The sequence below is a fragment of the Montipora capricornis genome, chromosome 10 (genome assembly GCF_036669925.1).
Source record: "Montipora capricornis isolate CH-2021 chromosome 10, ASM3666992v2, whole genome shotgun sequence".
NCBI classification, from domain to species: domain Eukaryota; kingdom Metazoa; phylum Cnidaria; class Anthozoa; order Scleractinia; family Acroporidae; genus Montipora; species Montipora capricornis.
The window spans coordinates 26319023-26340887 of NC_090892.1; the positions used below are offsets into that span (position 1 = coordinate 26319023).

General features: G+C 41.4%; 4 protein-coding genes and 1 pseudogene across 4 annotated transcripts in view; 1 reads left to right on the plus strand and 4 right to left on the minus strand.

Moving 5' to 3' along the window:
* Nucleotides 1–3059: 3059 nt before the first annotated feature.
* LOC138020537 (uncharacterized) lies at nt 3060–7237 on the minus strand (annotated as a pseudogene).
* A 7452-nt stretch (nt 7238–14689) lies between these two features.
* Nucleotides 14690–15280, minus strand: LOC138020538 (transcription factor MafA-like). Its single transcript, XM_068867507.1, has one exon. It carries the CDS (start codon nt 15278–15280, stop codon nt 14690–14692), a length of 591 nt encoding a protein of 196 aa, XP_068723608.1.
* Nucleotides 15281–17060: 1780 nt separating this feature from the next.
* On the minus strand, nt 17061–18262 carry LOC138019279 (transcription factor MafB-like). Its single transcript, XM_068866010.1, has one exon. The coding sequence runs from the start codon at nt 18197–18199 to the stop codon at nt 17579–17581; it is 621 nt and encodes a 206-aa protein (XP_068722111.1). The 5' UTR covers nt 18200–18262; the 3' UTR covers nt 17061–17578.
* A 313-nt stretch (nt 18263–18575) lies between these two features.
* On the minus strand, nt 18576–21109 carry LOC138020539 (uncharacterized). Its single transcript, XM_068867509.1, has 3 exons — nt 20685–21109; nt 19203–20331; nt 18576–18602 (listed from the first exon to the last, which is right to left on the minus strand). Exons 1-3 carry the CDS (start codon nt 21107–21109, stop codon nt 18576–18578), a joined length of 1581 nt encoding a protein of 526 aa, XP_068723610.1.
* Nucleotides 21110–21227: 118 nt separating this feature from the next.
* LOC138020540 (uncharacterized) overlaps nt 21228–21865 on the plus strand; it is a 750-nt gene continuing 112 nt past the window's right edge. Inside the window, exon 1 of the mRNA XM_068867510.1 lies at nt 21228–21865. This exon is cut by the window's right edge and continues 112 nt beyond it. Within this exon, the coding sequence (XP_068723611.1) occupies nt 21228–21865 (638 nt within the window).

Below are 21865 nucleotides of genomic sequence, written 5' to 3' on the forward strand. Positions count from 1 at the left end.
GGACAAGAAGCCACTATGGTACCCGTCGTTAAGTGTCCCTACCAAACACGCCAGTGCACGAAATCTGGATATCGGCTGGGCGCTGAAGGTAACTGGACCTCGACGTACTAGGTTCACTGTTGCACAACGGTCATATCTTACCAAAAAGTTCAAACTCGGAGAGATGACAGGGCAAAAAGCTGATCCGGCATCAGTGGCTCGATCTATGATGCATGCAAAAGATATCAATGGTACCAGGATGTTCCAGTGACGACTTCCTGACAGCCAATCAAATAGGAGGGTTCTTTTCACGTCTTGGGTCAAAGAAAACTCTCCCTGACGAAGAAGCTGAAATCGAGGTGATGGAAGCTGCTAAATATGAGGCTGACATTGATACCATGATATCCCAAGTGGTTGACGATCTCACACCAAGGCACCCGATTGTGTTTGACTCTTTCAACCTTTGCGAACTGTCCTCTAAAGGGAAACTAAACACCCTTGCAATCCCACTCCTAAGAGAGATGTGTTGTCACTTTGGTATCGCTGTTGACGACATCAAGGTTAGGCGCCGGAAACCGTACATCGAAAAATTAAAAACGCTCATTGATAAGTGTACTTGTAAGCAGCTATGATTAAAGTAGTATGTATTGGATTAAGTAAATTATATCGAAACCAGAATTCGACATTTTCTTTTCAAAGTTGTGGTCAAGTTTTCGTTTCTTTGCTGCCCGTAATTCTGTATTATTTCACAATGCAATGTATGATAAGGAATTTCAAGATAACATTTGCTAATTGTTTTCACAACACGCAGTTCTGTATACGAGTTTAAAAAACGCGACATTGGACTTTCATACTTGCGATTTGGTGGGGTTTAAAATCCTTAAAATTGCCAAAAACCGTAACATCTCCTGGATTAATGGGATAGCATTTTGTTCTGCGCCGTCTTATGACTGCTCTCTTTGAACGTTTTATGTTGTGCGTGCAATATAGTTAGTGGCACTTTTTGACAACTTTTTCCCCAAACTTCCCGTTGGCCGTTCTCGTCCTCGTTATTGCATCTCAGTTTGTCACGGTTCTTTACGCGCTGACGATTTTATTCTTTTTCAAAGTTGAACTTAATCGAATATCTAGTACGTGCAGCGTTTTACTGAAGGGACCCGATATGCTACTTTCGTGTATTCAGAACTCACTTATCTCGCGAAACAGTTAGGAATACAGTTTAAAATAGTAGGGCTCAATTTTTTGTCTCCATTAGGAGAGCCTGACTGGGGTTTATTACGTCCAAATCGTTGCGTGACATCCTTAAGGTTTTTAATAAATTCTGATTTCAACCTTAACAGGTTGAAATCAGAATTTATTTTACCACAACGACAACGTAAAGTTTGTTTCCTTCATTTCGCACATAATTTATTTTTTAGGCTTGATGCTTCCAAATAAATATGAAAAACAAGCGCAGGATTACTGTGAAATTGATTATGATAAGTCGCTCTTCATTCCTCACTTTAAATTAAATATACACGCAAATATGTTTTCTACATGTTAGTTCAAGTGCAAAAAACCCTTTAAGAGTGAATGTCCCTAAAAATTAAAGAAAATTAATAAAATGTGGCCACGGTCAAAAAATCGATTTCGCTCAGACTTTATCAGTTTGAAGTCCTAGGTAACTAACTAAAGGGAATGAAGTTAGTTTTTAGAAATATTTCATTTAACGGCAGAAAACCACGAAAAATGGTTATTGCACCGGAAGCTCATATTTCACTCCGTGAGAATCCGAAATTTCACACTTTTCAGCTCCTTGCTACACAGACGTTTACATCGCTGTGAATCTTTCTCAAGTTTAATTGCATATATTTACTCTTCCTCGAACAAGACATAGCCCCGATTAATTAAAGACCCTGAAAACTCAAAAATAATCCAAATCCAGCACGGCAAAAAGCTGACCGGTAGTGTTTCAAATCTTCTGATATTTTAACCAAGGAGTGTCCAGTCATTGATTAATAATCAATAATAATCAATTAATAATCAATTAATCCCAGTATTTGGGATCTAGTAGCAGTTTTGAATGAACGCCGGTCAAAATTCGAGAAAATTACAATTCAGCGCCATTGAATTTACAGCGTAAGCTGATGTAACACAATTCCCCCAATGCAAGAAAAAAACAACGACAACAAGAAAACGCCAGAGACATCACAAAACGGGTTTAAATTGTTTGACGCCGGTGAAACGTTAGAGAAATAGCACTTTTCTTGACCATCGCGTGCAAGAGGAAAAAAGACAAGGAACACCAAACTTAAATCACACTCTAATCTACCCTGGCTCTCGCTTCTTTGTGTCACGCACGAACAAGTTGAACAACTTCGTTGCTAAAACAACAGTACAAACACGTAAAGTTATTGACTCCAAACCAGGTGATAGTTTAAAGTATCTGTGTTGTTGTTGTGCGAAATTTTTCTTTAATAAGATTGGATAAGCCAGTTAACATGTTGATGAAATCAAACCGCCCTAAGAGACACACAAGTTTATCACGGAAGAGCAACTTAATTCATGCCTCCTAAACGTAAATATTGCATCGGTATCTAAATAAACAAAGCACTTTATTCTCAATGAACAGAGTGTATTGCAGAGTGTTTCGCGACATATTCAAAAGCGATTTTGTGTTCATTCTTTAGATTCTCGGTGGAATTTCACTTGCATACCAACAAAGTACAACATGTAGTCAACCCAATTTCCGTCATACCGCTTTCCGGAACCTAAGGAGAAATGGGCCTATCTTGGCACGGTGTAGATATTTTCAGAAACCAGCTAACTTACACGTGCTGCTTACGAATATCTATCCCACTCGTCGAGCATCGTTATGGTTGGTTGAAGGTTAAATAGTTTAGAGTAACGTACGCAGTGTATAGAATTTGGCTCGGTTCCCGTGGGGTGGGGGCGGGTACTCCCAGAAAAATTGGGTGGAGGTGTGAAGCCCGCTTTCCAAAACCCGTACCCTATTTATGACCAAAACTTGTGATTTTCCCTACCCTATTTATGACCTGAGCAAAAATTCGATACCCTATTAATGACCGTTGCGGCTGGCACGGTTACCCTAAACAATTTATGAAAGGCTTTTGATGATCTTATCGATAATGATGAAAACGTAGCTTCTTCTTAAAAAGCATACTCAATTCAAGACTAAAGTGCAAAAACCATACCCTGTTTATGACCAAAATGGCCAAAATCGATACCCTATCTATGACCAAAACGGCTGAAAAGCCATGCCCTTTGGGGCGGCAGATACCTATATAGCCCATATAAGGGAGTACCCCCCCTGGGGCTCAGTCACTGTAAGGTTCTATGGAAAGCTCACCTCACCCATTACCTACTAAATAATCGCATAAATGTAAACAGCTGATTTAATTCTCTCGGTTTTACGAGGCACAGCTGCATTCGTCCACAAGCTGCGACAAACGACTGATATACGGATTCTTTCGTCTTTGCGATATATCGGAGACATCCAAGCCCAGTTCAATGCAAATGCTACGCAACATGTCCACACTTAGCGACGTCGGTTTCTTCTTGCACGCTTGCATGAGTTCACAGATATTGTAGCCTGACGAGGATACAATTGGGTGCTGAAGAGAAACCTCCCTCATCACACGCGCACAGATTTCCGAATGGGTCGTCTGCGCCAGCGCTGCCCTGTTATCTTCTCCTGGGACCTCGTCGTCTGAATCTCCACGGTTCACTGTACTGGGAGCCAGCCTTTTCTTTGCTGCCAGTCTTGAGAAGAATCCAGTGATTTGCTTTCCTGTTAGAACTTGTTCTGGTTGAAACTCCCAACTCGTCCCTTGCAGATCTCATTAATTTTGAGACCTCACTCGCATCTGCTTTCCTTCCACTTTGCTCGCCAATTTCAAATTGCTGTTTCAAAAATTCATTCTGTTTCTGCGTAAAACGAGCCTTCTTGGTGATTGTCTTTAGAGCCCATCCCATTGGAAGGGGACTTAAGCATTGGCTCTGTTCTTCACATTGTAACTGTACAGTGGGAATCCTACTACCTTCATCCATTAGCTTTGAAGCGTAAACTCGTTTTGCCTTGTCATACAGTGTTTCCTGTTCAGGGAGTCGTTTGTGTTTACCCGTGTCCAGATGTGCTTGTAGCGATGTAAAATGGCTGTAGGCTTTTATACATCCTTCCTCGGGGCACGGGAAAAGTAGTGAAGCTTGATCATTTTCACTATAATCATCATCTTGGTCTCGACTGGTGGTCTCGTTGGTTGCTTCTGGATCCCGTTTAGATGATTTCTTTACATGCCTGTGTCTCACGCTCTTGAAAGATGGCGTGGTCTGCGATGGGGGATCAAGCACTTGTAGAACATCCGGGATCTGCAAAACGCCCTCAAATTGAGACCACGGTATCAACTTCCCTGGACCCACATTGAACGCTCTCCACGCACGTATTCCGCTCTCTTCATACTTGAAGTTGTTAAGCAAGCTAACACCCTCCCATTTGACTGACGGAGTAATTAACGTATTAAGTGAGACGTAACTAGCTTTCGCACGAGACTCTGGACCAGACTCTACGGCAGTTTCCAGCTGCACAGCTGTTGTCACATCATGACCGTCGTTAACATATCTTCCTACATCTCTTAACAGTTGCTGCTTGACGGTCGCAGACTCCTTTGACGCCTTGAGGGTCGGAAAAGTCGTTCCGTTCTACAACCACCCCAGCGATGTCACCTGCTAGTTTAGCTGAAACGATTGTATACCCGCTGTGGTAACAGCCCGCATTATCTTGCTTGTAATAAGCTCTTTCTAATTCCGGCATTTCCTTCTTCAGTGAGGCGAGGCAGTCCTGCATTATAGATACCACGACGGCACTGTCTTGTGAACAGTTCTGAAAGACATGTACAAATGTTTGAGACTCAAAGTGCTCGCTTAGCAAACCAGTCCGACTGCGGCTCTCGAACTTTCCGTGGCATGTATTTCATCGCCCAATCCTGAACAAGGAACACATCAGATTTGCTCTTGATTTTAGCTTGCCTCTTCCACTACAGTATTGTTGGTACTGTTGAACAATACGCTCAGGTATCATCATTCTGATCACGTTTGGGGTCTTAATAACCTCACCAGTTGATAGCTTCAAAAGCCTTTTGCCAAAAGGAACATCACGAAGAACATGCGGACTTGTGATGAACGAAATGAAATCTTCTAATTTTCCTTGGTCAACTTTCATCCTACGGTATTCATGGCTTGGAATCGGTTCTGCTCTCCCGTGTAGCAAGGTATGGTGTCGAGCTATGTTATAGCGGTAACTGGTGACTGTTGGGATAAACTCCTGCACCTCTTTGAAAGACAACTTGTCAGACAGGATTGAGAGTATTTGCCGTCGAGTACTCCAGTGCTGAGCGTTTAAGTAACTCTCGGCAAACGCTTCAAGAAGCTCCAGATCCTTCCGACTTTTCCCACCAGTTGTTCTTAGATAACCTTTGCGCTCACATAATGCATTTTGAGTCTTTTGGAGCAAGGACATCTAGAACTGCTGAAACGCACTGCTCGTCTTTTCTCACATATCGGCGCTTAGAACGGCTTTGTGCTTCATTCCACGGTACTGACAGTACGTGGCGCACTGGGCTGATGTCTCGAACCTGTAGAAAGCGGTTGAGCTGTTCCCTGGACTCGTCTTGAACGTCGGTTAAACTATCTTCACTTTCCTGTGAAGCCTCGTCTGGTACATAAAAACTTTTTCGTTTAAACTTGGCTTTACATTCAGTCTCAGTGGCCGGAATGGAAAAAGAAATGTCTCTATCAGTTTCATGATGGACCTGAAGTGCGAGAAAGGAAAGAAAAGTTTGAATTTCATGTGCGACGCTAGGAGGGGGGGGAGGGGGGGGGGGCGAGGGGGGCTGGTGGGTGGAGGCGGAGAAGGTACTTTTTACACTGTTTACACAAAGAGCGGGTTCCTCGGCTAACCGAGTTAGGGCCAAGTCGCACTAGAGGGCAATTTCGGATTTGTTCAGGACAAATCTGACTTGAAATCGGCCAGTGACAAAAAAATTGTCCGGAAAGCTACAGTCGCACTTTAGAACAAAATATGTGAACAAAACATCACACCATGCTGTGAGCGTCGCGCAATTTCCTTCGAAACCGCCTTTACTCGCTGTTTCCATCCACAAACCGCTACACGAGGGATCTCAAAATGTTCTCAGCTGACGAAGATGTACGGCGCAAAGAAGTTTGGGATGATCGGGCATTGAGCCGTCTTCGCTGAACTGAAAGGATTCTTGCAACGAGTCAGAACGCGTGGTAGAAGGAGATGGGCTGGGAGTTCCTCAATCGTTGAATATGTAAGGGCTAGGCATCGGATAGATTGTTGCCACATTTCATACGGAAAATATTGGTCGCCCGCGCCTGGATTCATGATGTTGCGAAATGAGAACGTTTTCAATTTTACCGCGAAGTCTATAGCCTGCGAGAACGCTCTCTCTCTCTTCGGTGGGCCTGCTCGCAGGCTACGAAGTCTATCGCATAGAGACTCTGCTACATATCACCTGTCAAATCACTTCCGAATCAAGACACCCTCGCCATTGTTTTTCAAGATTTGTTTCAGTTCGGCCTGCTCCAGAGGTAGTCGACGGCATCTTTGAAGTTTGTCCGTCTGCGACCAAATTTTGTCCTTCGGTGGACAAACCGGTCGCACTTGGTTTTTCATTGTGATGACAGATTTTTGACATAAATAACAGTTTTGTCCTCTAGTGCGACTTGGCCCTTACCCGAACAACTGAGCTACCCTGCATGGAAGAGCCAATTTTTTCATACGTTCCGTTAGAAAACACATTGGAGCGTTTACATGCCAGACAGGGTGACCCGACTAGCCGAGGCGAGAACACGGCTAAAGTAGCGTTATACTCCAAGGCAGCCTTCAACGTGAACTGCCTCTAGTAACTACGATCAATAAGTAGAGTGAAAAGTAATAGCCCAATACACTGAAAAGCAGCTACTAGCGGAACGAGTGATTAAAAATTTACAATTACTACCTGTTTGTCCGTCATCTGGTTTGTTGTGCTTAGCGGCCGCTATTTTTAGTTAATGAGATCTTCGTTTATTTTTATACTCTGATTTCACATTTCTATTTCTTATTTTAGCATTTTATTTAGGGCTACATACTCACCAGGTTTAACTCGCTCAAACTATCTGCGATGTTAGCAACTTCTTCTGTCATATGTCCTGTCTCAGGTACCTGTTCTTTAAACACGCTGAACATCGCTGTTAACATCGCTGTTAACACCACAGAAATTATCCCAAAGACGCGTAATTTTAGATGGAGCCGTACCAAATTTAACTGTAGCTATTTTTGGAAACATAAATGCAATTGCGAAAGGCTGATGGTGCGATGAAGGATGAAAGGGGTGAGGGAAAAATAAAATGTGATATGTTTTGCTCATTACGAACCTAACATTTTTCTTCCATCAATGGAAACTTTGGAAATCCAACAAAATGGAAATGGAAAATCCAACAAAATGCAAGGAGATTATTTACCGTAAGAAAGATTTCAGTCAGGACATCGCGTCAGTTAGTAATATACTGCAGAGCGCAGAGTTACCCATATTAGGTGTTCCAACAATTTGTAAATACAGTTGTCACGTGCGCGCGAAGGTAATTAAGGCGAACAAGTCATTATTCGTATTAGGATCTTCACGTAAGGAAGGAATGTCCCAGGAGGAAGTAGATCACCTTTTTCACGCAATAGTTATACCAAATTTTTCTTACGCTCTGTCGGTTTATGGTGCCTCAGATTCCGACCTTTCTGTAAAACAAAATTTCTTAGACCGGTGTATGAAAAGAAAGTTATACATGTATACGTCCAAGAATGTAAATATCAGGGACTTGCTAGAGAAGGCGGACAAGACACTCTACAAAAAAGATCGAATGTCCGTTCTTCCAGTTTTTACCTAAGGAAAAGAAAACGAGGTACAATCTTAGAAATACGTCAGTCTCTGTCCGTTGGATCCACACTGAGAGATTTAAGAACGTTTTTAGTAACAGAATAATTTTTAAATGTGATATGTAAATAGTTTCTAGAGTTTATATTTTTTCTTTCTTATTAATTGTAACTTAGGATATGTATTTTTATCTTAAGAAATAAAGATTATTATTATTATTATTATTATTATTATTATTATTATTATTATTATTATTATTATTATTTAATCGTACCCAAAGACTGGAGTTTTGCTTTATATCTGGTTAGACTGCTTTTATATCACAAGCCGGTACGTAATCCTTAACACAGTGCGAGCTGCTAACGGAATACGCGGTGTCTGACATTTGCAGGAATACGGGCTCCGATACATGATGGCAATCAACTGGCTATTAGTTCATCAAACACTTCATCATTTACCTGAGCCCACAGGGACAAACGGATTTGTAAGTTCCAATAACTTGATGGACTGGGACAAATTTATTCCTTTTTGCATTGTTGGTACTTTCCGAAGGTCCTTCCAGTGACCCGAAACAACTTCCGGTACGCTACATAAACCACTTGGCCTTCGCCAACCTTTGCCCAATTGCGCCCGATGAGCGGGACAGACGGTCATTTCCAAGACGTTTGATGGCTTTTCAAAACATCCGCATCTTGCCAAGATAAGTTCCACTTCAGTTTCAACGCCGGAAAATTTCAAGGACTTTTTGTGTTTTTTGATCTACTTATTACACTGGGTGAGTGGTATGATGGAAGTCGAAGAACTACTGCGTTCGTCCGCGCCACAAATTCCACCGGCAATATTGAAGTACGAACACAACATTTTTAATCTGTACTTCCCAGTAATAACCTTGGTTTCTTCCGAGGTAAGTGCGTTGTTTATTTAGATCAAGAAGTAACATTTACTTTCCGTCTGAACAATTACCCTATTGGCTTCCACGACGACATACAGTCTCACACACGTAATGAAATTAATTAATTTTGGTCCGATTTCTAATCTGGCCTTTTTTAATTTCTCTACCACTTTTAATAGGAAATTCTGTCATATTACAGCAAAGTCTCACATCAGCAACTAAGATAGTTTTACTTATGACTGATTTGACGCAACAGATTTAAAATATTTGCGAATTTGATCGTGCGTGACAAATCATGGGAGAGTAAAAGTTTCGTGTTTCCCTCACTTTTTTCGAGTTAGTTTTTCATGATCGATATAGATACATTTTATATAACGAAGCAAAACGTAAAATGATTTAACCGTCTTAATTGCGATGTCTCTGACCCAAATTTGGTTTTCTATTTTGGGGTGAGTTGCATTAGCTCACATTGTAAATTTCACTGGCGCTGAATTGTAATTTTCTCGACTTTTGACCGGCGTTCATTCAAAACTGATAGTAGATCCCAAATAAATGAAACTGCAAGCTTAAACCTCAATGACTGGACACTCTCTGGTTAAAATATCAGAAGATTTGAAACACTACCGGTCAGCTTTTTGTCTCGCTGGATGTAGATTATTTTTGAGTTTTCAACTAATGAGGAAAGTGTGTTTGCTTAATTGGGGCTCAGTTCGCTCGGAAAGAACAATAGATCGTTTTCACGTGACGTCATCATTTTCTAAAATCCAAAACTAAAGAGCCACGAAAGTTTTTATCCTCATCAGGCATAAGAGGCGGTAAATTTGTATCCATTTGCAATTTTAAAGCTCAATAGCGTGCTTCGTTTGGAAACCAGAGCATTTTGAATTTCTGAGTTATAGCGGTGCGTGACACGAGGCGACGATCGAGTTTATTGAGAAATATATATTTATCTCATGGTTTTGAGCCTTTTTAGAATTTAAAGCATTAGGAAAAGTGCTTAGGTAAATAGCTGTCTGTTCAGTACAGATGATCACTCGCCTAGATAGCCAAAGTAAGTAACAGATGTTGACACTATTTTCCGGCCGCCATATTGGTGCACCACAGATGTGCACCAACATGGCGTTTTCATACTGGGCTCTGTAAATTTCTGCGAAACATTTCGACGAATATCTGAAGTTTGGGGAAACGCGCAGGCCTAAAACTTGGAGAAGTGTCTTCTTCATTTATCTTCTACAACATCACGAATTCTTGACTTTTTCCACTGGATGGTTTTCGATTTATTTTTTTATTGCGTGACAGTGAAAACGATCTATAGATAAAAATAATCACTATGTCTTGGCTGAGGAAGAGTCAATATATCTAATTAAAAATGAGAAAGATTCACAGCGATGTAAACGTCTGTGTAGCAAGGAGCTGAAAAGTGTGAAATTTTGGATTCTCACGGAGTGAAAATTTGAGCTTCCGGTACGATAACCGTTTTCGATGGTTTTCTGCCGTTAAATGAAATATTTCAAAAAACTAACTTGATTTCCTTACCTAGGCCTTCAAACTGACAAAGTCTAAGGGAAATTGATTTTTTGACCCTGGCCACGATTTCTTTGATTTTTAGTGGCAATCACTCTTAAATCTTGCAATCGCATTCATAATACGCCAGATATCATGAGCAACTGAAAAGAAGTGGCAGAAGTCACGGCCTGACTTTCGTGACACCATTTACCCAAGTTGACGGATTGATGCTGTGACTTTGCCGATTTTGAGGGTGTTGATAGTCGGCGCCGATAAAAAGCCCGGCGCTAATTTGTATATCCGGATTAAGACCAACGTTTCTACCATAGTCAAAACCCGACAAAAACACGCTTTTTTCGGCAGGACAACCAATCAAAAGCTTCGACTAATTTGTGCGAAATTAACTTGCGAACCAAAAACAAAAGATTGTGCAGGGTCACGTTCGGTTCAGCATCTAATTGCGACTGTATTGTTCCTGCTTTTGCAATTCCCAGGGTTTCATAACCAGTCCCTAGATTAACTATGTTTCTACTAACTAAATCTAAAAATTTCGGGCGATTTGCTATTTTACCGGGAATGGATATTTCCTTCTTAAAAAATGCACCGAGCCGGGAATTTCGACCACGCAAAATTTTGCTACTTTTTCACGGCTTTCCCTGAATTTCTGTTTCGACACAGAAGTGAATGTTTAGGCTCGAATTACTCGTTGACACGTATTAAAGACGTTTCTGGGCACAAATGTGAGGTTAAAAGCGATGCAACTGCAAATGGGGATTGATTTGAATTTAGCATCTTACGCTAAAATGGCAGCGTTTTCTCTGATCGCGGGGGCCGAACAGAATTTCGTCATTTTCGGGAATTAAAATAAACCTTTCAAGAAAAAAATCCCACCACGTTTCTTACAGTATGATAGGCTATCTTTGTACGAAATATGAAGAATTTGTCTTTTTCATCATGTCCCAACCTTTTTGATTTTCGCTCGGTTTTAGTGGACATTTCCTCTTAAGATGATAAATAATAACCAGCGTCATGCTTCAGGTCCGGCAATGGTAATATAACCCATGCAGTTGTATTGTATTACCATGACGGAGTATATCTATTAAAGGTCAAATTTTGCAGTAAGGCCCGGGTCGTACTTGTGTCAATTTTTAATTTGGCAGAACAAAATTTCATTCCATATTTTGACCAAAGCAAATTTGTCAAAATTTAGATAAATTGTATGCGGTCGCATTAAGAGTACGCAAAAGCTCAACTCATCCCAACTCAAATTATTTTCTGTCATCACTAACATCTTCGCCGCAGTGACCGCATGCTTGCCGCGAAACACGTCATTTGTTTTTAAAAACTGGTTATGATGCGGCGAAATGCCAGGCTCAAACTTGTACTCATTTTCTTTTTGTTTTTATTGAACTTGAATTTTCAGGCAGCCTTCACGGTGCAATTTGTGAATAAAATGTTTGTCCCGGTCGTTGTTCCTGACTGTTCTCTTGACTTCGGCCAGGATTATAAATACTGATTACAAAAGGGTAACGACCGCTCTTGTTGAAGAGACAACTGATATGAACACCGTGAGTTTTGAAAGCTAAGAACGCTAGCGCGACATCTGTCTTCGATCAGTTGTCAAACTTGGCAGCCGTTATCACCTGATCAAAGGACTGCTCGATCTTGACAAAAATTGTAGGGCTGCAAAGCTCTACAACGGAGCCTTAAAGAAAAAGTCAAAGTCAACGGACCGCGTGGCTCAGTTGGTTGAGCACCGGGCTACAATGCGGGAGGTCGTGAGTTCGACTGCGGCCGGACCAACACTCAGGGTCTTAAAATAACTGAGGAGAAAGTGCTGCCTTTGTAATTACATCTGAAAATGGTTAGACTTTCAAGTCTTCTGGGATAAGGCCCAGTCTCACAACCCTTCAATGTTCATAAAACCTGTGGGACGTTAAAGATCCCACACACTAGTCGAAAAGAGTAGGGCATGTAGTTCCCGGTGTTGTGGTCTGGCCTTTCCTCCTTAATCTTCTGAATGGACTACTGATCAATGAGACCACATAACAGCAAAACAGACAGTAGTCAAATTGAAGGCGTCCAAGTGCTGAAACTGGTAAATGGCCTTTGAAGTTTTGTCGCGCAGCAAAATATTTGGAACGGCAGAGCAAATTTTCAGTGGTCGCACCTGCGAAACTCGACCGCTGACAGATATAATTGGTAAAACAAACAATATTCGAGCAAGTACGACCCGGGCCTAAAATCAAGTAGCTCTCCGGAGGTGGTCTTTCCCAAGAGAGAACTCGATTACAACCCACATGAGATACCTATCACATTTCGCTTTGGGTTTTTCAGAGGACTGAAGCGGATGAACAACATGGCCTCTGAAAACGAATTGCTTGATTGTGCTGATATTACATCGCACAAAGGCGAGCGCATTCGCTCCTATACTGTTGCATTCAAGCTAACAGTAATCAAAGATGCCGAGGTGCAAGGAAACCGGGCTGCTGCCAGAAAATTTGATGTTGATGAACGACATGTTAGAGAATGGCGCGGAAATAAAGAGTCCATTGTCATCGTCAGTGGAACTCCTTCAGGAACGAAACGCAAACGTATCGATGGTGGAGGACGAAAACCCCTGTTCCAAGACATCGACGACCTCGTGTTAGACTGGATAACAAGTCGCCGAGAAAGGGGTCTGAGAGTATCCAGAAAGCTTATTACGAAGAAGGTTCAGGTTGTCTTTGATGAGCTGAAATTGGCGCGAAAAGATGACACCAGCTGTGGTGCCCATGAAGAAGAATTCAAAGCCTCACGTGGGTGGTTAGAAAAGTTTATGCCCCGCAATCACCTCTCTCTTCGGAGGAAAACTTCAGTGGCACAGAAAGATCCTGATCATTTGGTGGCCAAGATTGTTGCCTATGTGTTACATGTAAGGTGACTACAGTCAAGAAGCAATTATAGGCCATGCAATATCATAGCAATGGACGAGACATTTGGACTGACATGGTTATCTGAGACAACTGTAGACACGACAGGTGCAACAACGGTGACTCATAAGACAACTGGACATGAAAGAAGTCGAGTTTCAGTTTGTTTAGCTGCCAAAGCTGATGGCACAAAGCTAAAGCCGATGATTGTTTTCAAGGGCGCCAAACGTGAAGTAGCAGTCCTTTGCCAAGAATACAAAGGGCAGGCATATATTGCCAGTTCAGCCAATGCATGGATGACGACGGAGCTGACCAATGAATGGGTCAATCACGTTCTTGGATTATTTGCATTTGATCGCCGACTATTGGCTTGGGATTCTTACGAATGCCATATTGAAGACAGCGTAGTACAATCGCTGCGTTCAAAGAAAGTACATTCAAGCGCCAGAAGTGTTATGGAACAAGCCTTTTAAAGCCGCTTGTACGGAAAAGTACGACAATTGGATGGGCGAGGTCGGCATACACAGAGAAATCCCTGCTGGAAATTTGAAGTCCCCTCCACGGCGGACAAAAATTCAGTGGATCTTGCAATCATGGTCCGAATTACCGAGAGATTTAATCAAGAAATAATTCCCATGCTGCGTCCTCAATTTACCAACCGGCGATGGATCACCAGAAGGTCAGCCTTGCTGTGCAGGAAGGGAAATGCTGAAGATTCAGGCGTCAGTTTTGTCGGAACCTGACAATGACCCCTTTACATTAATCACAGGTTCAAAAACTGAAGATGTGAATGATCCCTGCCAAATTGTAGATAGTGACGACAACGTTGAAGATGACATTAACGATGACATTGACATCGAATTACTGTTCTGACTTCCGAAAACTGAGTACCGCAAACCCAGAGAAACCACGTTTGATCTTTATGTTTGATAATTTTGATGGGACAAAACACAATGCCCAATGTTTACGCGAACTCTGTGAAATTTTGCGAGTATTTCTTTCTTTTACTAATATGTGTTTACGTTTTTCTTTCATTTTAATACTGGTTAAATAATGCATTTTTGTACATCTCTAGTAAGTGACTCACTTCATTCTCTTAACGTTATAATTTGTGATGCACTTGTTTTAAATAAGCGCCGCACCAAAATCTCGGAGAAATTAACAAGCGCCGCGACGCTTAATCGAGGATTTACGGTAAGCGTAAGGATCAGCACTCATCGATCTAAACGTCGCGATCTACAACCCGGTGATTACGTCTTAAGATAAACGATCACACGTCTTATTATTTGATATAGACTAATTTATAGTGTCGTTGCATGAGGACTATAACTCAGTTACTGACGTAAACATGCATGTAAACATGCATGTAATATAAGAACCCCGCAATTTATGTTCACTGTTTAAAATGTGACATTAATAAACTTTACTCGCTGCTATTTACTTGATTTCCTCTTCATTTATTAAGCATTTATACTTTACAAAGGTTCAGGCTGCTCCCGGGAAGAAGCTGATTCAAGATGTTTTCGAAGTTGCAGATACTTTGACTTGTAATAATCCCTCTGATTCAGGATCCTCTGCAGCTTCGCTTTCGTGGCAGAAACCTCCCTTTCCAAAGATGCATTTTCTTCCGACATCTTGGTTTTCTTTTCATGGCACCTCAACCGACATTTAAACGCATACTTTCGATTCTTGAGAATGCGTCTTCTTTTTTTGATCTTTTGCGCCTGAAGCTTAGGAATACCTTTAATGCAGTTATTAAGCTCTTTCATGGTCATCTTTTCTAGTTCTTTGTCGCTTAAACCAAGTAATAATTCAGAATTGAAAGTTTTGCATGTCTTCTGACTTCGTTTGGAGGCAACCTTTTTCTTTGATTTACTTCCGGGTTCTATGCTTGACTGTGAATTGTGTATAGGATCATCGAATTCGATGGGAATCTCAGATCCTCGAACACTGACCTCGTTAAACAATGTTACCGAATTATCGAACAACAGCGAGGAACTTGGAATAGATGGAGAGGCAAGCGACAAATGGTTTTCTATGGAGAACATCCCATCGCCAGCCGCCATATCTGAGAAACTTCCAGATGGCTTGCTTTGAAACCGAAAGCTTTCAGTTTGATTAATTAAAGCAAAGGGAAACTCCCTTTTAAGCCCCATTTACACGAGCAATTTTTCCTTGACAAGTTGGCCTTGACAAGGAAAAATTGCTCGTGTAGATGGGGAACAGTGGACAAATTTTCCTTGTCAAGGAAAATCTGGCGTGCTAGCGTTACCTTGACAAGGAAAAATTGTCAAGTCAGAAGTTTGCTCGTGTATACGGACAACAAGGAAAATGTGACAAGGATATTACTTGTCAAGTGCACTTGTCAAGGAAAATTCGTCATATTTTTCATTTACACTACCAAGGAAAACTTGTCAAGGAAAATTTTGTCAAGGAAAACTTGCTAGTGTGTACAGTCGGCAAGGTTTCCTTGACAAGTGGACTTGTCAAGGAAACCTTGCTAGTGTAAATGAGGCTTTACTTTGTGTCGGGGTCAGTGAGACGTTGATCGATATCTGTGAAAGTATAATTTAGTAGTAAAAATCGTAAAAACGAGCCAACCATGAAGTAATTTGTTTATTATATAAGTACAGTAGTAATTTAGTATGTTCTTCAGTCGAGAGATTGCTACCTGCTGGCTACCATAGTCTTTTTATATTCATATTGAGTAAAACGAAGTTAAAATGAAAAAAATGAAAGTGAAAGTAGAGAACTTGAAAACAATCGTCAGTGCAAACTACGGGCACCAAAACAAGGCGCAATAATCAAGAACGTAGAAGGAATTAACTTTTTGCAATATCACAGATTCTTACTTGTCAGTTTTCAAGAAAATGATTCCTTTTAAATGACGGTATTTCTCTGACTGGTTCCTCCTGGGTACAAATTGACATCGAGACTTTTTAAAGCTTACATCCAAGCAGCGCTGTAAACATGACATGAAAGCAACCTCTTCAGATTAACCAATATCTAAGCCTGATGAGCAAAAGCAGTGGTTCTGCACGCTGTTCGCGTAAAGTCGTTTAACGTTCTTTGATACACAACGGCGTGAAATGAAGGTCTTTATGAAGGAAGCGAGGGCACGACGATGAAAGTTTCCGAAGGAGTTGGCGAGTTGATTGCAAGGCAAATTTATAATTTCAAATGACGATATTGCGACCGTCGTCTCGTTTAAGATCCTTAAAAAAAACACAGAAGACTACGTTCATTCTTAAGTTGTCGTGGTTTCACCTTCTATTACAAACACCCGCCTCCCTTTCTCTTCAGAGCGTCAGAAATGTAATACCATTACTTGACAAATAGTTCCAACGCGATAAACAAGCAGAACGTTGTCCTCTAGTAGCACGTTGATAGCATGGTGATAGAACGTTTTTCCAAACGAGGGTTTAAACTAGTATATTGAGTAAGCATCAGTTAGGGAGAGATGTAATCACATCCATCGCTGACTAAATGCAAGAGAAGTTGACGCTCATATATTTATGGAAATTCGTACCAGATAATTTTAGGACAAGTAAGAAACAAGCAATAGACGAAGAAAGAGGAGGAAATCAGAGAAGAATGTATTAAATCCGAAGCTCAGTAAAGGCTAAGGGCTGGTTTAAAATTTATGGAAATTCGTACCAGATAATTTAATGACAATCAAGAAACAAGCAATAGACGAAGAAAGAGGAGGAAATCAGAGAAGAGTTTATCAAATCCGAAGCTCAGTAAAGGCTAAGGGCTGGTTTTAACTTTCGACACTCGCATAACACCGCGTAAGCACAACCAACAAACAAAAGTAGCACCTTCTACTGAGACGGAAGAAACTAATTGTTACATGGAATTTATTGCAGGTTAGTGGAATAGATAATCATACTTAATAATAAACAATAATATAGCACTCTATTCATTTCTCCGGTAAAGGCAAGGTCTAAATGCCATAGGCACTATTTAAACAATCCCTGCGTAATATGGGTTAGAAAGTGATGGAATCAAGCTTCAACCAATTAGTTCACGTTCCTCAATACGACAAATCCCCGACAAACTGAAATAAGTTTCGATTGTATGAAAAGTTAGGACTGTTCAGCAATATTGAACCCGAAAGCAGGATCTGTTCAAAACGAAGAAACACATCGCACGTTTTTGCAGTGATAAAGAAACATCTACACTCAACTAATTTTGACAATTCACTTTGCCGCCTGATAAGATATACTTGCTTTGTTATCCAACGCAATTAATAGTACAATGTCCTTCCGGAAATCGTAGCTCGATATCGCATTTCACCTTTCCTTGCAGCGCAAAAATCCTCGAGATTATTCGCAAGAAAGCTGCGAAGTAATGTACAAATTCTACTCACTCGACGTCAGTGAAGGCTGAGGAAACACCAGACGAGACTCCAAGACCAATCCGGCTTGTTCGCATGCAGACTGTATTTTAAAGAATTTACGTTTATATGCATTTTTCTCTGTAATAGCTCTTTGAAGAATCTCAGTTAGATCCGTCAACTGCTTTTTTAAAGAGTTATTTTCGTTAAAAAGATCCTCCTTTATCTGAAGGCGACGTTGGCGGCAGGTCCAAGCATAGTCTCGATTCTTAAGATTTCGGCGCTTGCGACGTATCTTTGTAGCTTCATCTTGTGACAAACCACGAAGAAGTTTATTCAGCTCCCTAACTCGAAGATTCTTGATGTCTTCGTCGCTGAAATGCTCTATAGCCAAAGGAATTCCACTGTCAGAAATTGCTTCTTCTTCTTCTTCTTCTTCTTCTTCATCTTCGTCTTGTTCTTGTTCTTGTTCTTCTTCTTCAAATCCTTCGTCGTCCTTCTCTTTACCGTTGAAGAGATCATTGACATCATTGTTCCAATCACTGGTCAAAACATCGTCAAACAGTGAGTTTTCTCCCCACCATGAAGGAGAATCGGCAGCGTTCATATCGTGGAAGATGTGCTCACTCAAGAAATTGTCATCCATTCTGTTCGGAGACGGTTGACAACAAAATCCAGCCAAATACAATGAAAACTCGGTCTTACCGAAAAGTCGAATGATCTCAGTCTTAAAACCAATCAGAACCTGCTATGTAAGGGAAAACCCCTTTCTGATGGGGAATACCCTTACCCTACGAACACGCTGGATTCGTGGAACTTAACGGTGATGACATACGATTTCCGAGAAAATGAAAGGCCACTTACACCGTGAAATAAATATAGATTTCGTCATGGTTGGCGAGTGCGTACGATTGTTATTCACGAGTTGTGAGTAATAAAAATCGTACAAACCAGCCAACCATGAAGTAATTTGTTTATTATATAAGTACAGAGATCATAAAGTTAACGAACGAGGTAAGTCTTCATCGAGAGGCTATCAAACCACCGATCTTGAACGAAATTCCCAAACAAATAGCAAAACATTTTTTAAATAAAGGAAATCTTTACCTTCCATACCTCGCTTGAGCACTTTAAAAACTTTTAAAGATATTCTGAAGTATTTTGTGGGTTAAACTAAGCAATAAAAGATCAACACCTTTGAAAACCATACACCAGTCAGCAGCCATGTTTACAAATTTTACTCCCGCTGTCGGTGCACAGGCCACTCGCGCCAAAGTTCAACATAATATTAGCCAACGAAAAGGCTGATACGACAATTTTTCACGAGTGGAAACATCGTATGTCATTTTTATTTCATCACGGAAGTGTACGTAAATCTCTATACTTATGTAATAAATGAAACAAGAAATATAAGTGAAAGAAACCGACGTTTCGGTGCATCTTGCGCCATTATCAAGGTTATAAAGACAAAATGCGGTTTGTGAAAAGGCTAAGTTGAAACGAATTTGCATAAAAGAGTGCCAAGCTAATTACATGAATACTTTAGCACGAAGAGAATCCGACTGTACATTCAATGCTGGTTTAAGATATTGAATACACAGCATTTCATTAACAAGGCAGTCAAATTTGTTCGTGCATTTCTTGATTACATTGAAGCGTGCTAAGAAATTGTTCAGAACCGCAGTGCTATGTTCTTTGCAATAATGCCTGTAAATAGATGACGCCTTTGGACGGTGTCCCTCAACGCGCGTGTGAAGGTGGCCCTTTGTGTACCCGACATAACCTGCATCGCACAGGTCACACTTGAATAAATAAACAACGCATTGCTGGGTTACGATGTTAGGCTTGGGCTCACGCAAGCTTAGATCTTGTTTAAGCTTGCGGCTAGTAAACACGGGTTGAATGGTCTTCTGCACCTTGCTACTAAGATCTCTAAGTTGTCGTTTGACAGACACTGCAGCATCCTGATCTTTATAGGGGATAACTATCCGGATGGCGTCATCGGTATGCTGTTTAGGTTGGTCCACTGCGACTCTCGAGGTGATAAACCTGTTGATGACGGAATCAATAAGGTGATTCGGATACCTCAGCTTACGGAAAACTTCTCTCAGACGTTCACACTCTTCTGAAAAATGCGCCCAACATGATGATAGCCGGTGCGCACGATCAAGCATTGTGACGAGCAAGCCATGCTTGTAGCGGCTGTCCACATGGCTATGATAGTGCAGGAGTAGCCCTGTGTTTGTCGGCTTGACGTAAACCTTTGTTTCAACACATGGTGCGCGATTTAAAAGCTGTACCCCAAGGAAAGGGAGCATTCCATTTTTCTCTACCTCCATAGTGAAGCACACGGCGCTATGGGCGTGGTTCAGAGTATCCAAAAATTGTGTAGCCGCTGCCAGATCCGGCATCCTGACTAGAGTGTCGTCTACGTAGCGGCGGTAAAATTCCGGGAGTTTTCCTTGACTTTTTAGGGACATTTCAATAGAGCACATAAATACATTAGCCAAAAGGGGTCCAAGGGGAGACCCCATAGCTACTCCATCGGTCTGTTCGTATAGGACCCCGTCGAACTGAAACAGCTGCCCCTTTGTAGCAACGTGCATAAGATCAACGAGATCAGTTCTGGTCAAGTTTAGATCATACGTGTCGTTGAACCAGTTGTTCTCGAAAGCTTTCCGTGCCAGGATGTCAATTGTTTCGTCCAAGGGTACATTTGTAAAGAGCGATGAGACGTCATAAGATACCAAGATTTCTCCCGGGTTTATCTTAAAGGGGCTAGGTCACGCAAGTTTAGGCAATTTCAGCAATGATCGAATGGTCATAGAATTAACTAAAATATCAAAATAACTGTTCAAAACTATAGAAGAACTCTAACAAAACACAGGGACGCCAAGAAGGGGCATGGATGGACAAAACTGGAGAGGATTGAAGTGGATTGAATTTGGGTAAATTTGAAAAACGTCGGCCCACCTTTTTTCAAATTTATATCAATCTATATCAAAATGTCATTTACAAAGCTGGAAAATCATTCTCAGTTGTTATGTGGCCGTGATTTTGCAAATGAAAGACTCTTGCTCTGCCAATTTTTACGTTTAGAGCTCATAATTAACAAAATGAAACAAAATTACCTAAAATAGCGTGACCTAGCCCCTTTAACTCCACGAATTTCATTTGTGAAGGCAAAGATATCAGTGATGGTATGTTCGTTTACCGACAAGGGCTTAAGCATAGCATCAAGCCATTTAGCAAGGGCGTAGTTGTAAGTGCCCGTAGCAGATAATATAGGACGCATTGCTAATTGCCTCTTGTGGGTCTTGGGCAACCCGTAAAAGCGAGCCAGTCTTGATCCGGTAGGTCGAACGGAGTCAGCAATCGCCGATGGTAAAATTCTGCGCACTGTTGACTCTACCACTTTTTCTTTCTCTGGGAGGAGACGGTAATACTTAGGTGGTCTCCCTTTACTTTTTGGTCTCTCTAAGGGGACAGCACAGAATTTGCTTGTATCATTCACAGAGGCCTGCGACAACAACCGCAGATATTCCTGCTTATCCATCAGGACTACACCTGACCCTTTGGCTAATGTATTTATGTGCTCTATTGAAATGTCCCTAAAAAGTCAAGGAAAACTCCCGGAATTTTACCGCCGCTACGTAAACGACACTCTAGTTAGGATGCCGGATCTGGCAGCGGCTACACAATTTTTGGATACTCTGAACCACGCCCATAGCGCCGTGAGCTTCACTATGGAGGTAGAGAAAAATGGGATGCTCCCTTTCCTTGGGGTACAGCTTTTAAATCGCGCACCATGTGTTGAAACAAAGGTTTACGTCAAGCCGACAAACACAGGGCTACTCCTGCACTATCATAGCCATGTGGACAGCCGCTACAAGCATGGCTTGCTCGTCACAATGCTTGATCGTGCGCACCGGCTATCATCATGTTGGGCGCATTTTTCAGAAGAGTGTGAACGTCTGAGAGAAGTTTTCCGTAAGCTGAGGTATCCGAATCACCTTATTGATTCCGTCATCAACAGGTTTATCACCTCGAGAGTCGCAGTGGACCAACCTAAACAGCATACCGATGACGCCATCCGGATAGTTATCCCCTATAAAGATCAGGATGCTGCAGTGTCTGTCAAACGACAACTTAGAGATCTTAGTAGCAAGGTGCAGAAGACCATTCAACCCGTGTTTACTAGCCGCAAGCTTAAACAAGATCTAAGCTTGCGTGAGCCCAAGCCTAACATCGTAACCCAGCAATGCGTTGTTTATTTATTCAAGTGTGACCTGTGCGATGCAGGTTATGTCGG

What these genes read in the sequence shown, in the direction of transcription:
- LOC138020538 (XM_068867507.1), bottom strand. Translation starts at nt 15,280, where the DNA reads ATGGCGGCTGGCGATGGGATGTTCTCCATAGAAAACCATTTGTCGCTT.
- LOC138019279 (XM_068866010.1), bottom strand. Translation starts at nt 18,199, where the DNA reads ATGGATGACAATTTCTTGAGTGAGCACATCTTCCACGATATGAACGCT.
- LOC138020539 (XM_068867509.1), bottom strand. Translation starts at nt 21,109, where the DNA reads ATGGATAAGCAGGAATATCTGCGGTTGTTGTCGCAGGCCTCTGTGAAT. An exon ending in GCTAGGTCACGCTATTTTAG is followed by an intron (nt 20,332 to 20,684) that starts GTAATTTTGTTT and finishes TGCGTGACCTAG; the next exon opens with CCCCTTTAAGATAAACCCGG. An exon ending in ATTTCTTAGCACGCTTCAAT is followed by an intron (nt 18,603 to 19,202) that starts GTAATCAAGAAA and finishes ATTTCGTTCAAG; the next exon opens with ATCGGTGGTTTGATAGCCTC.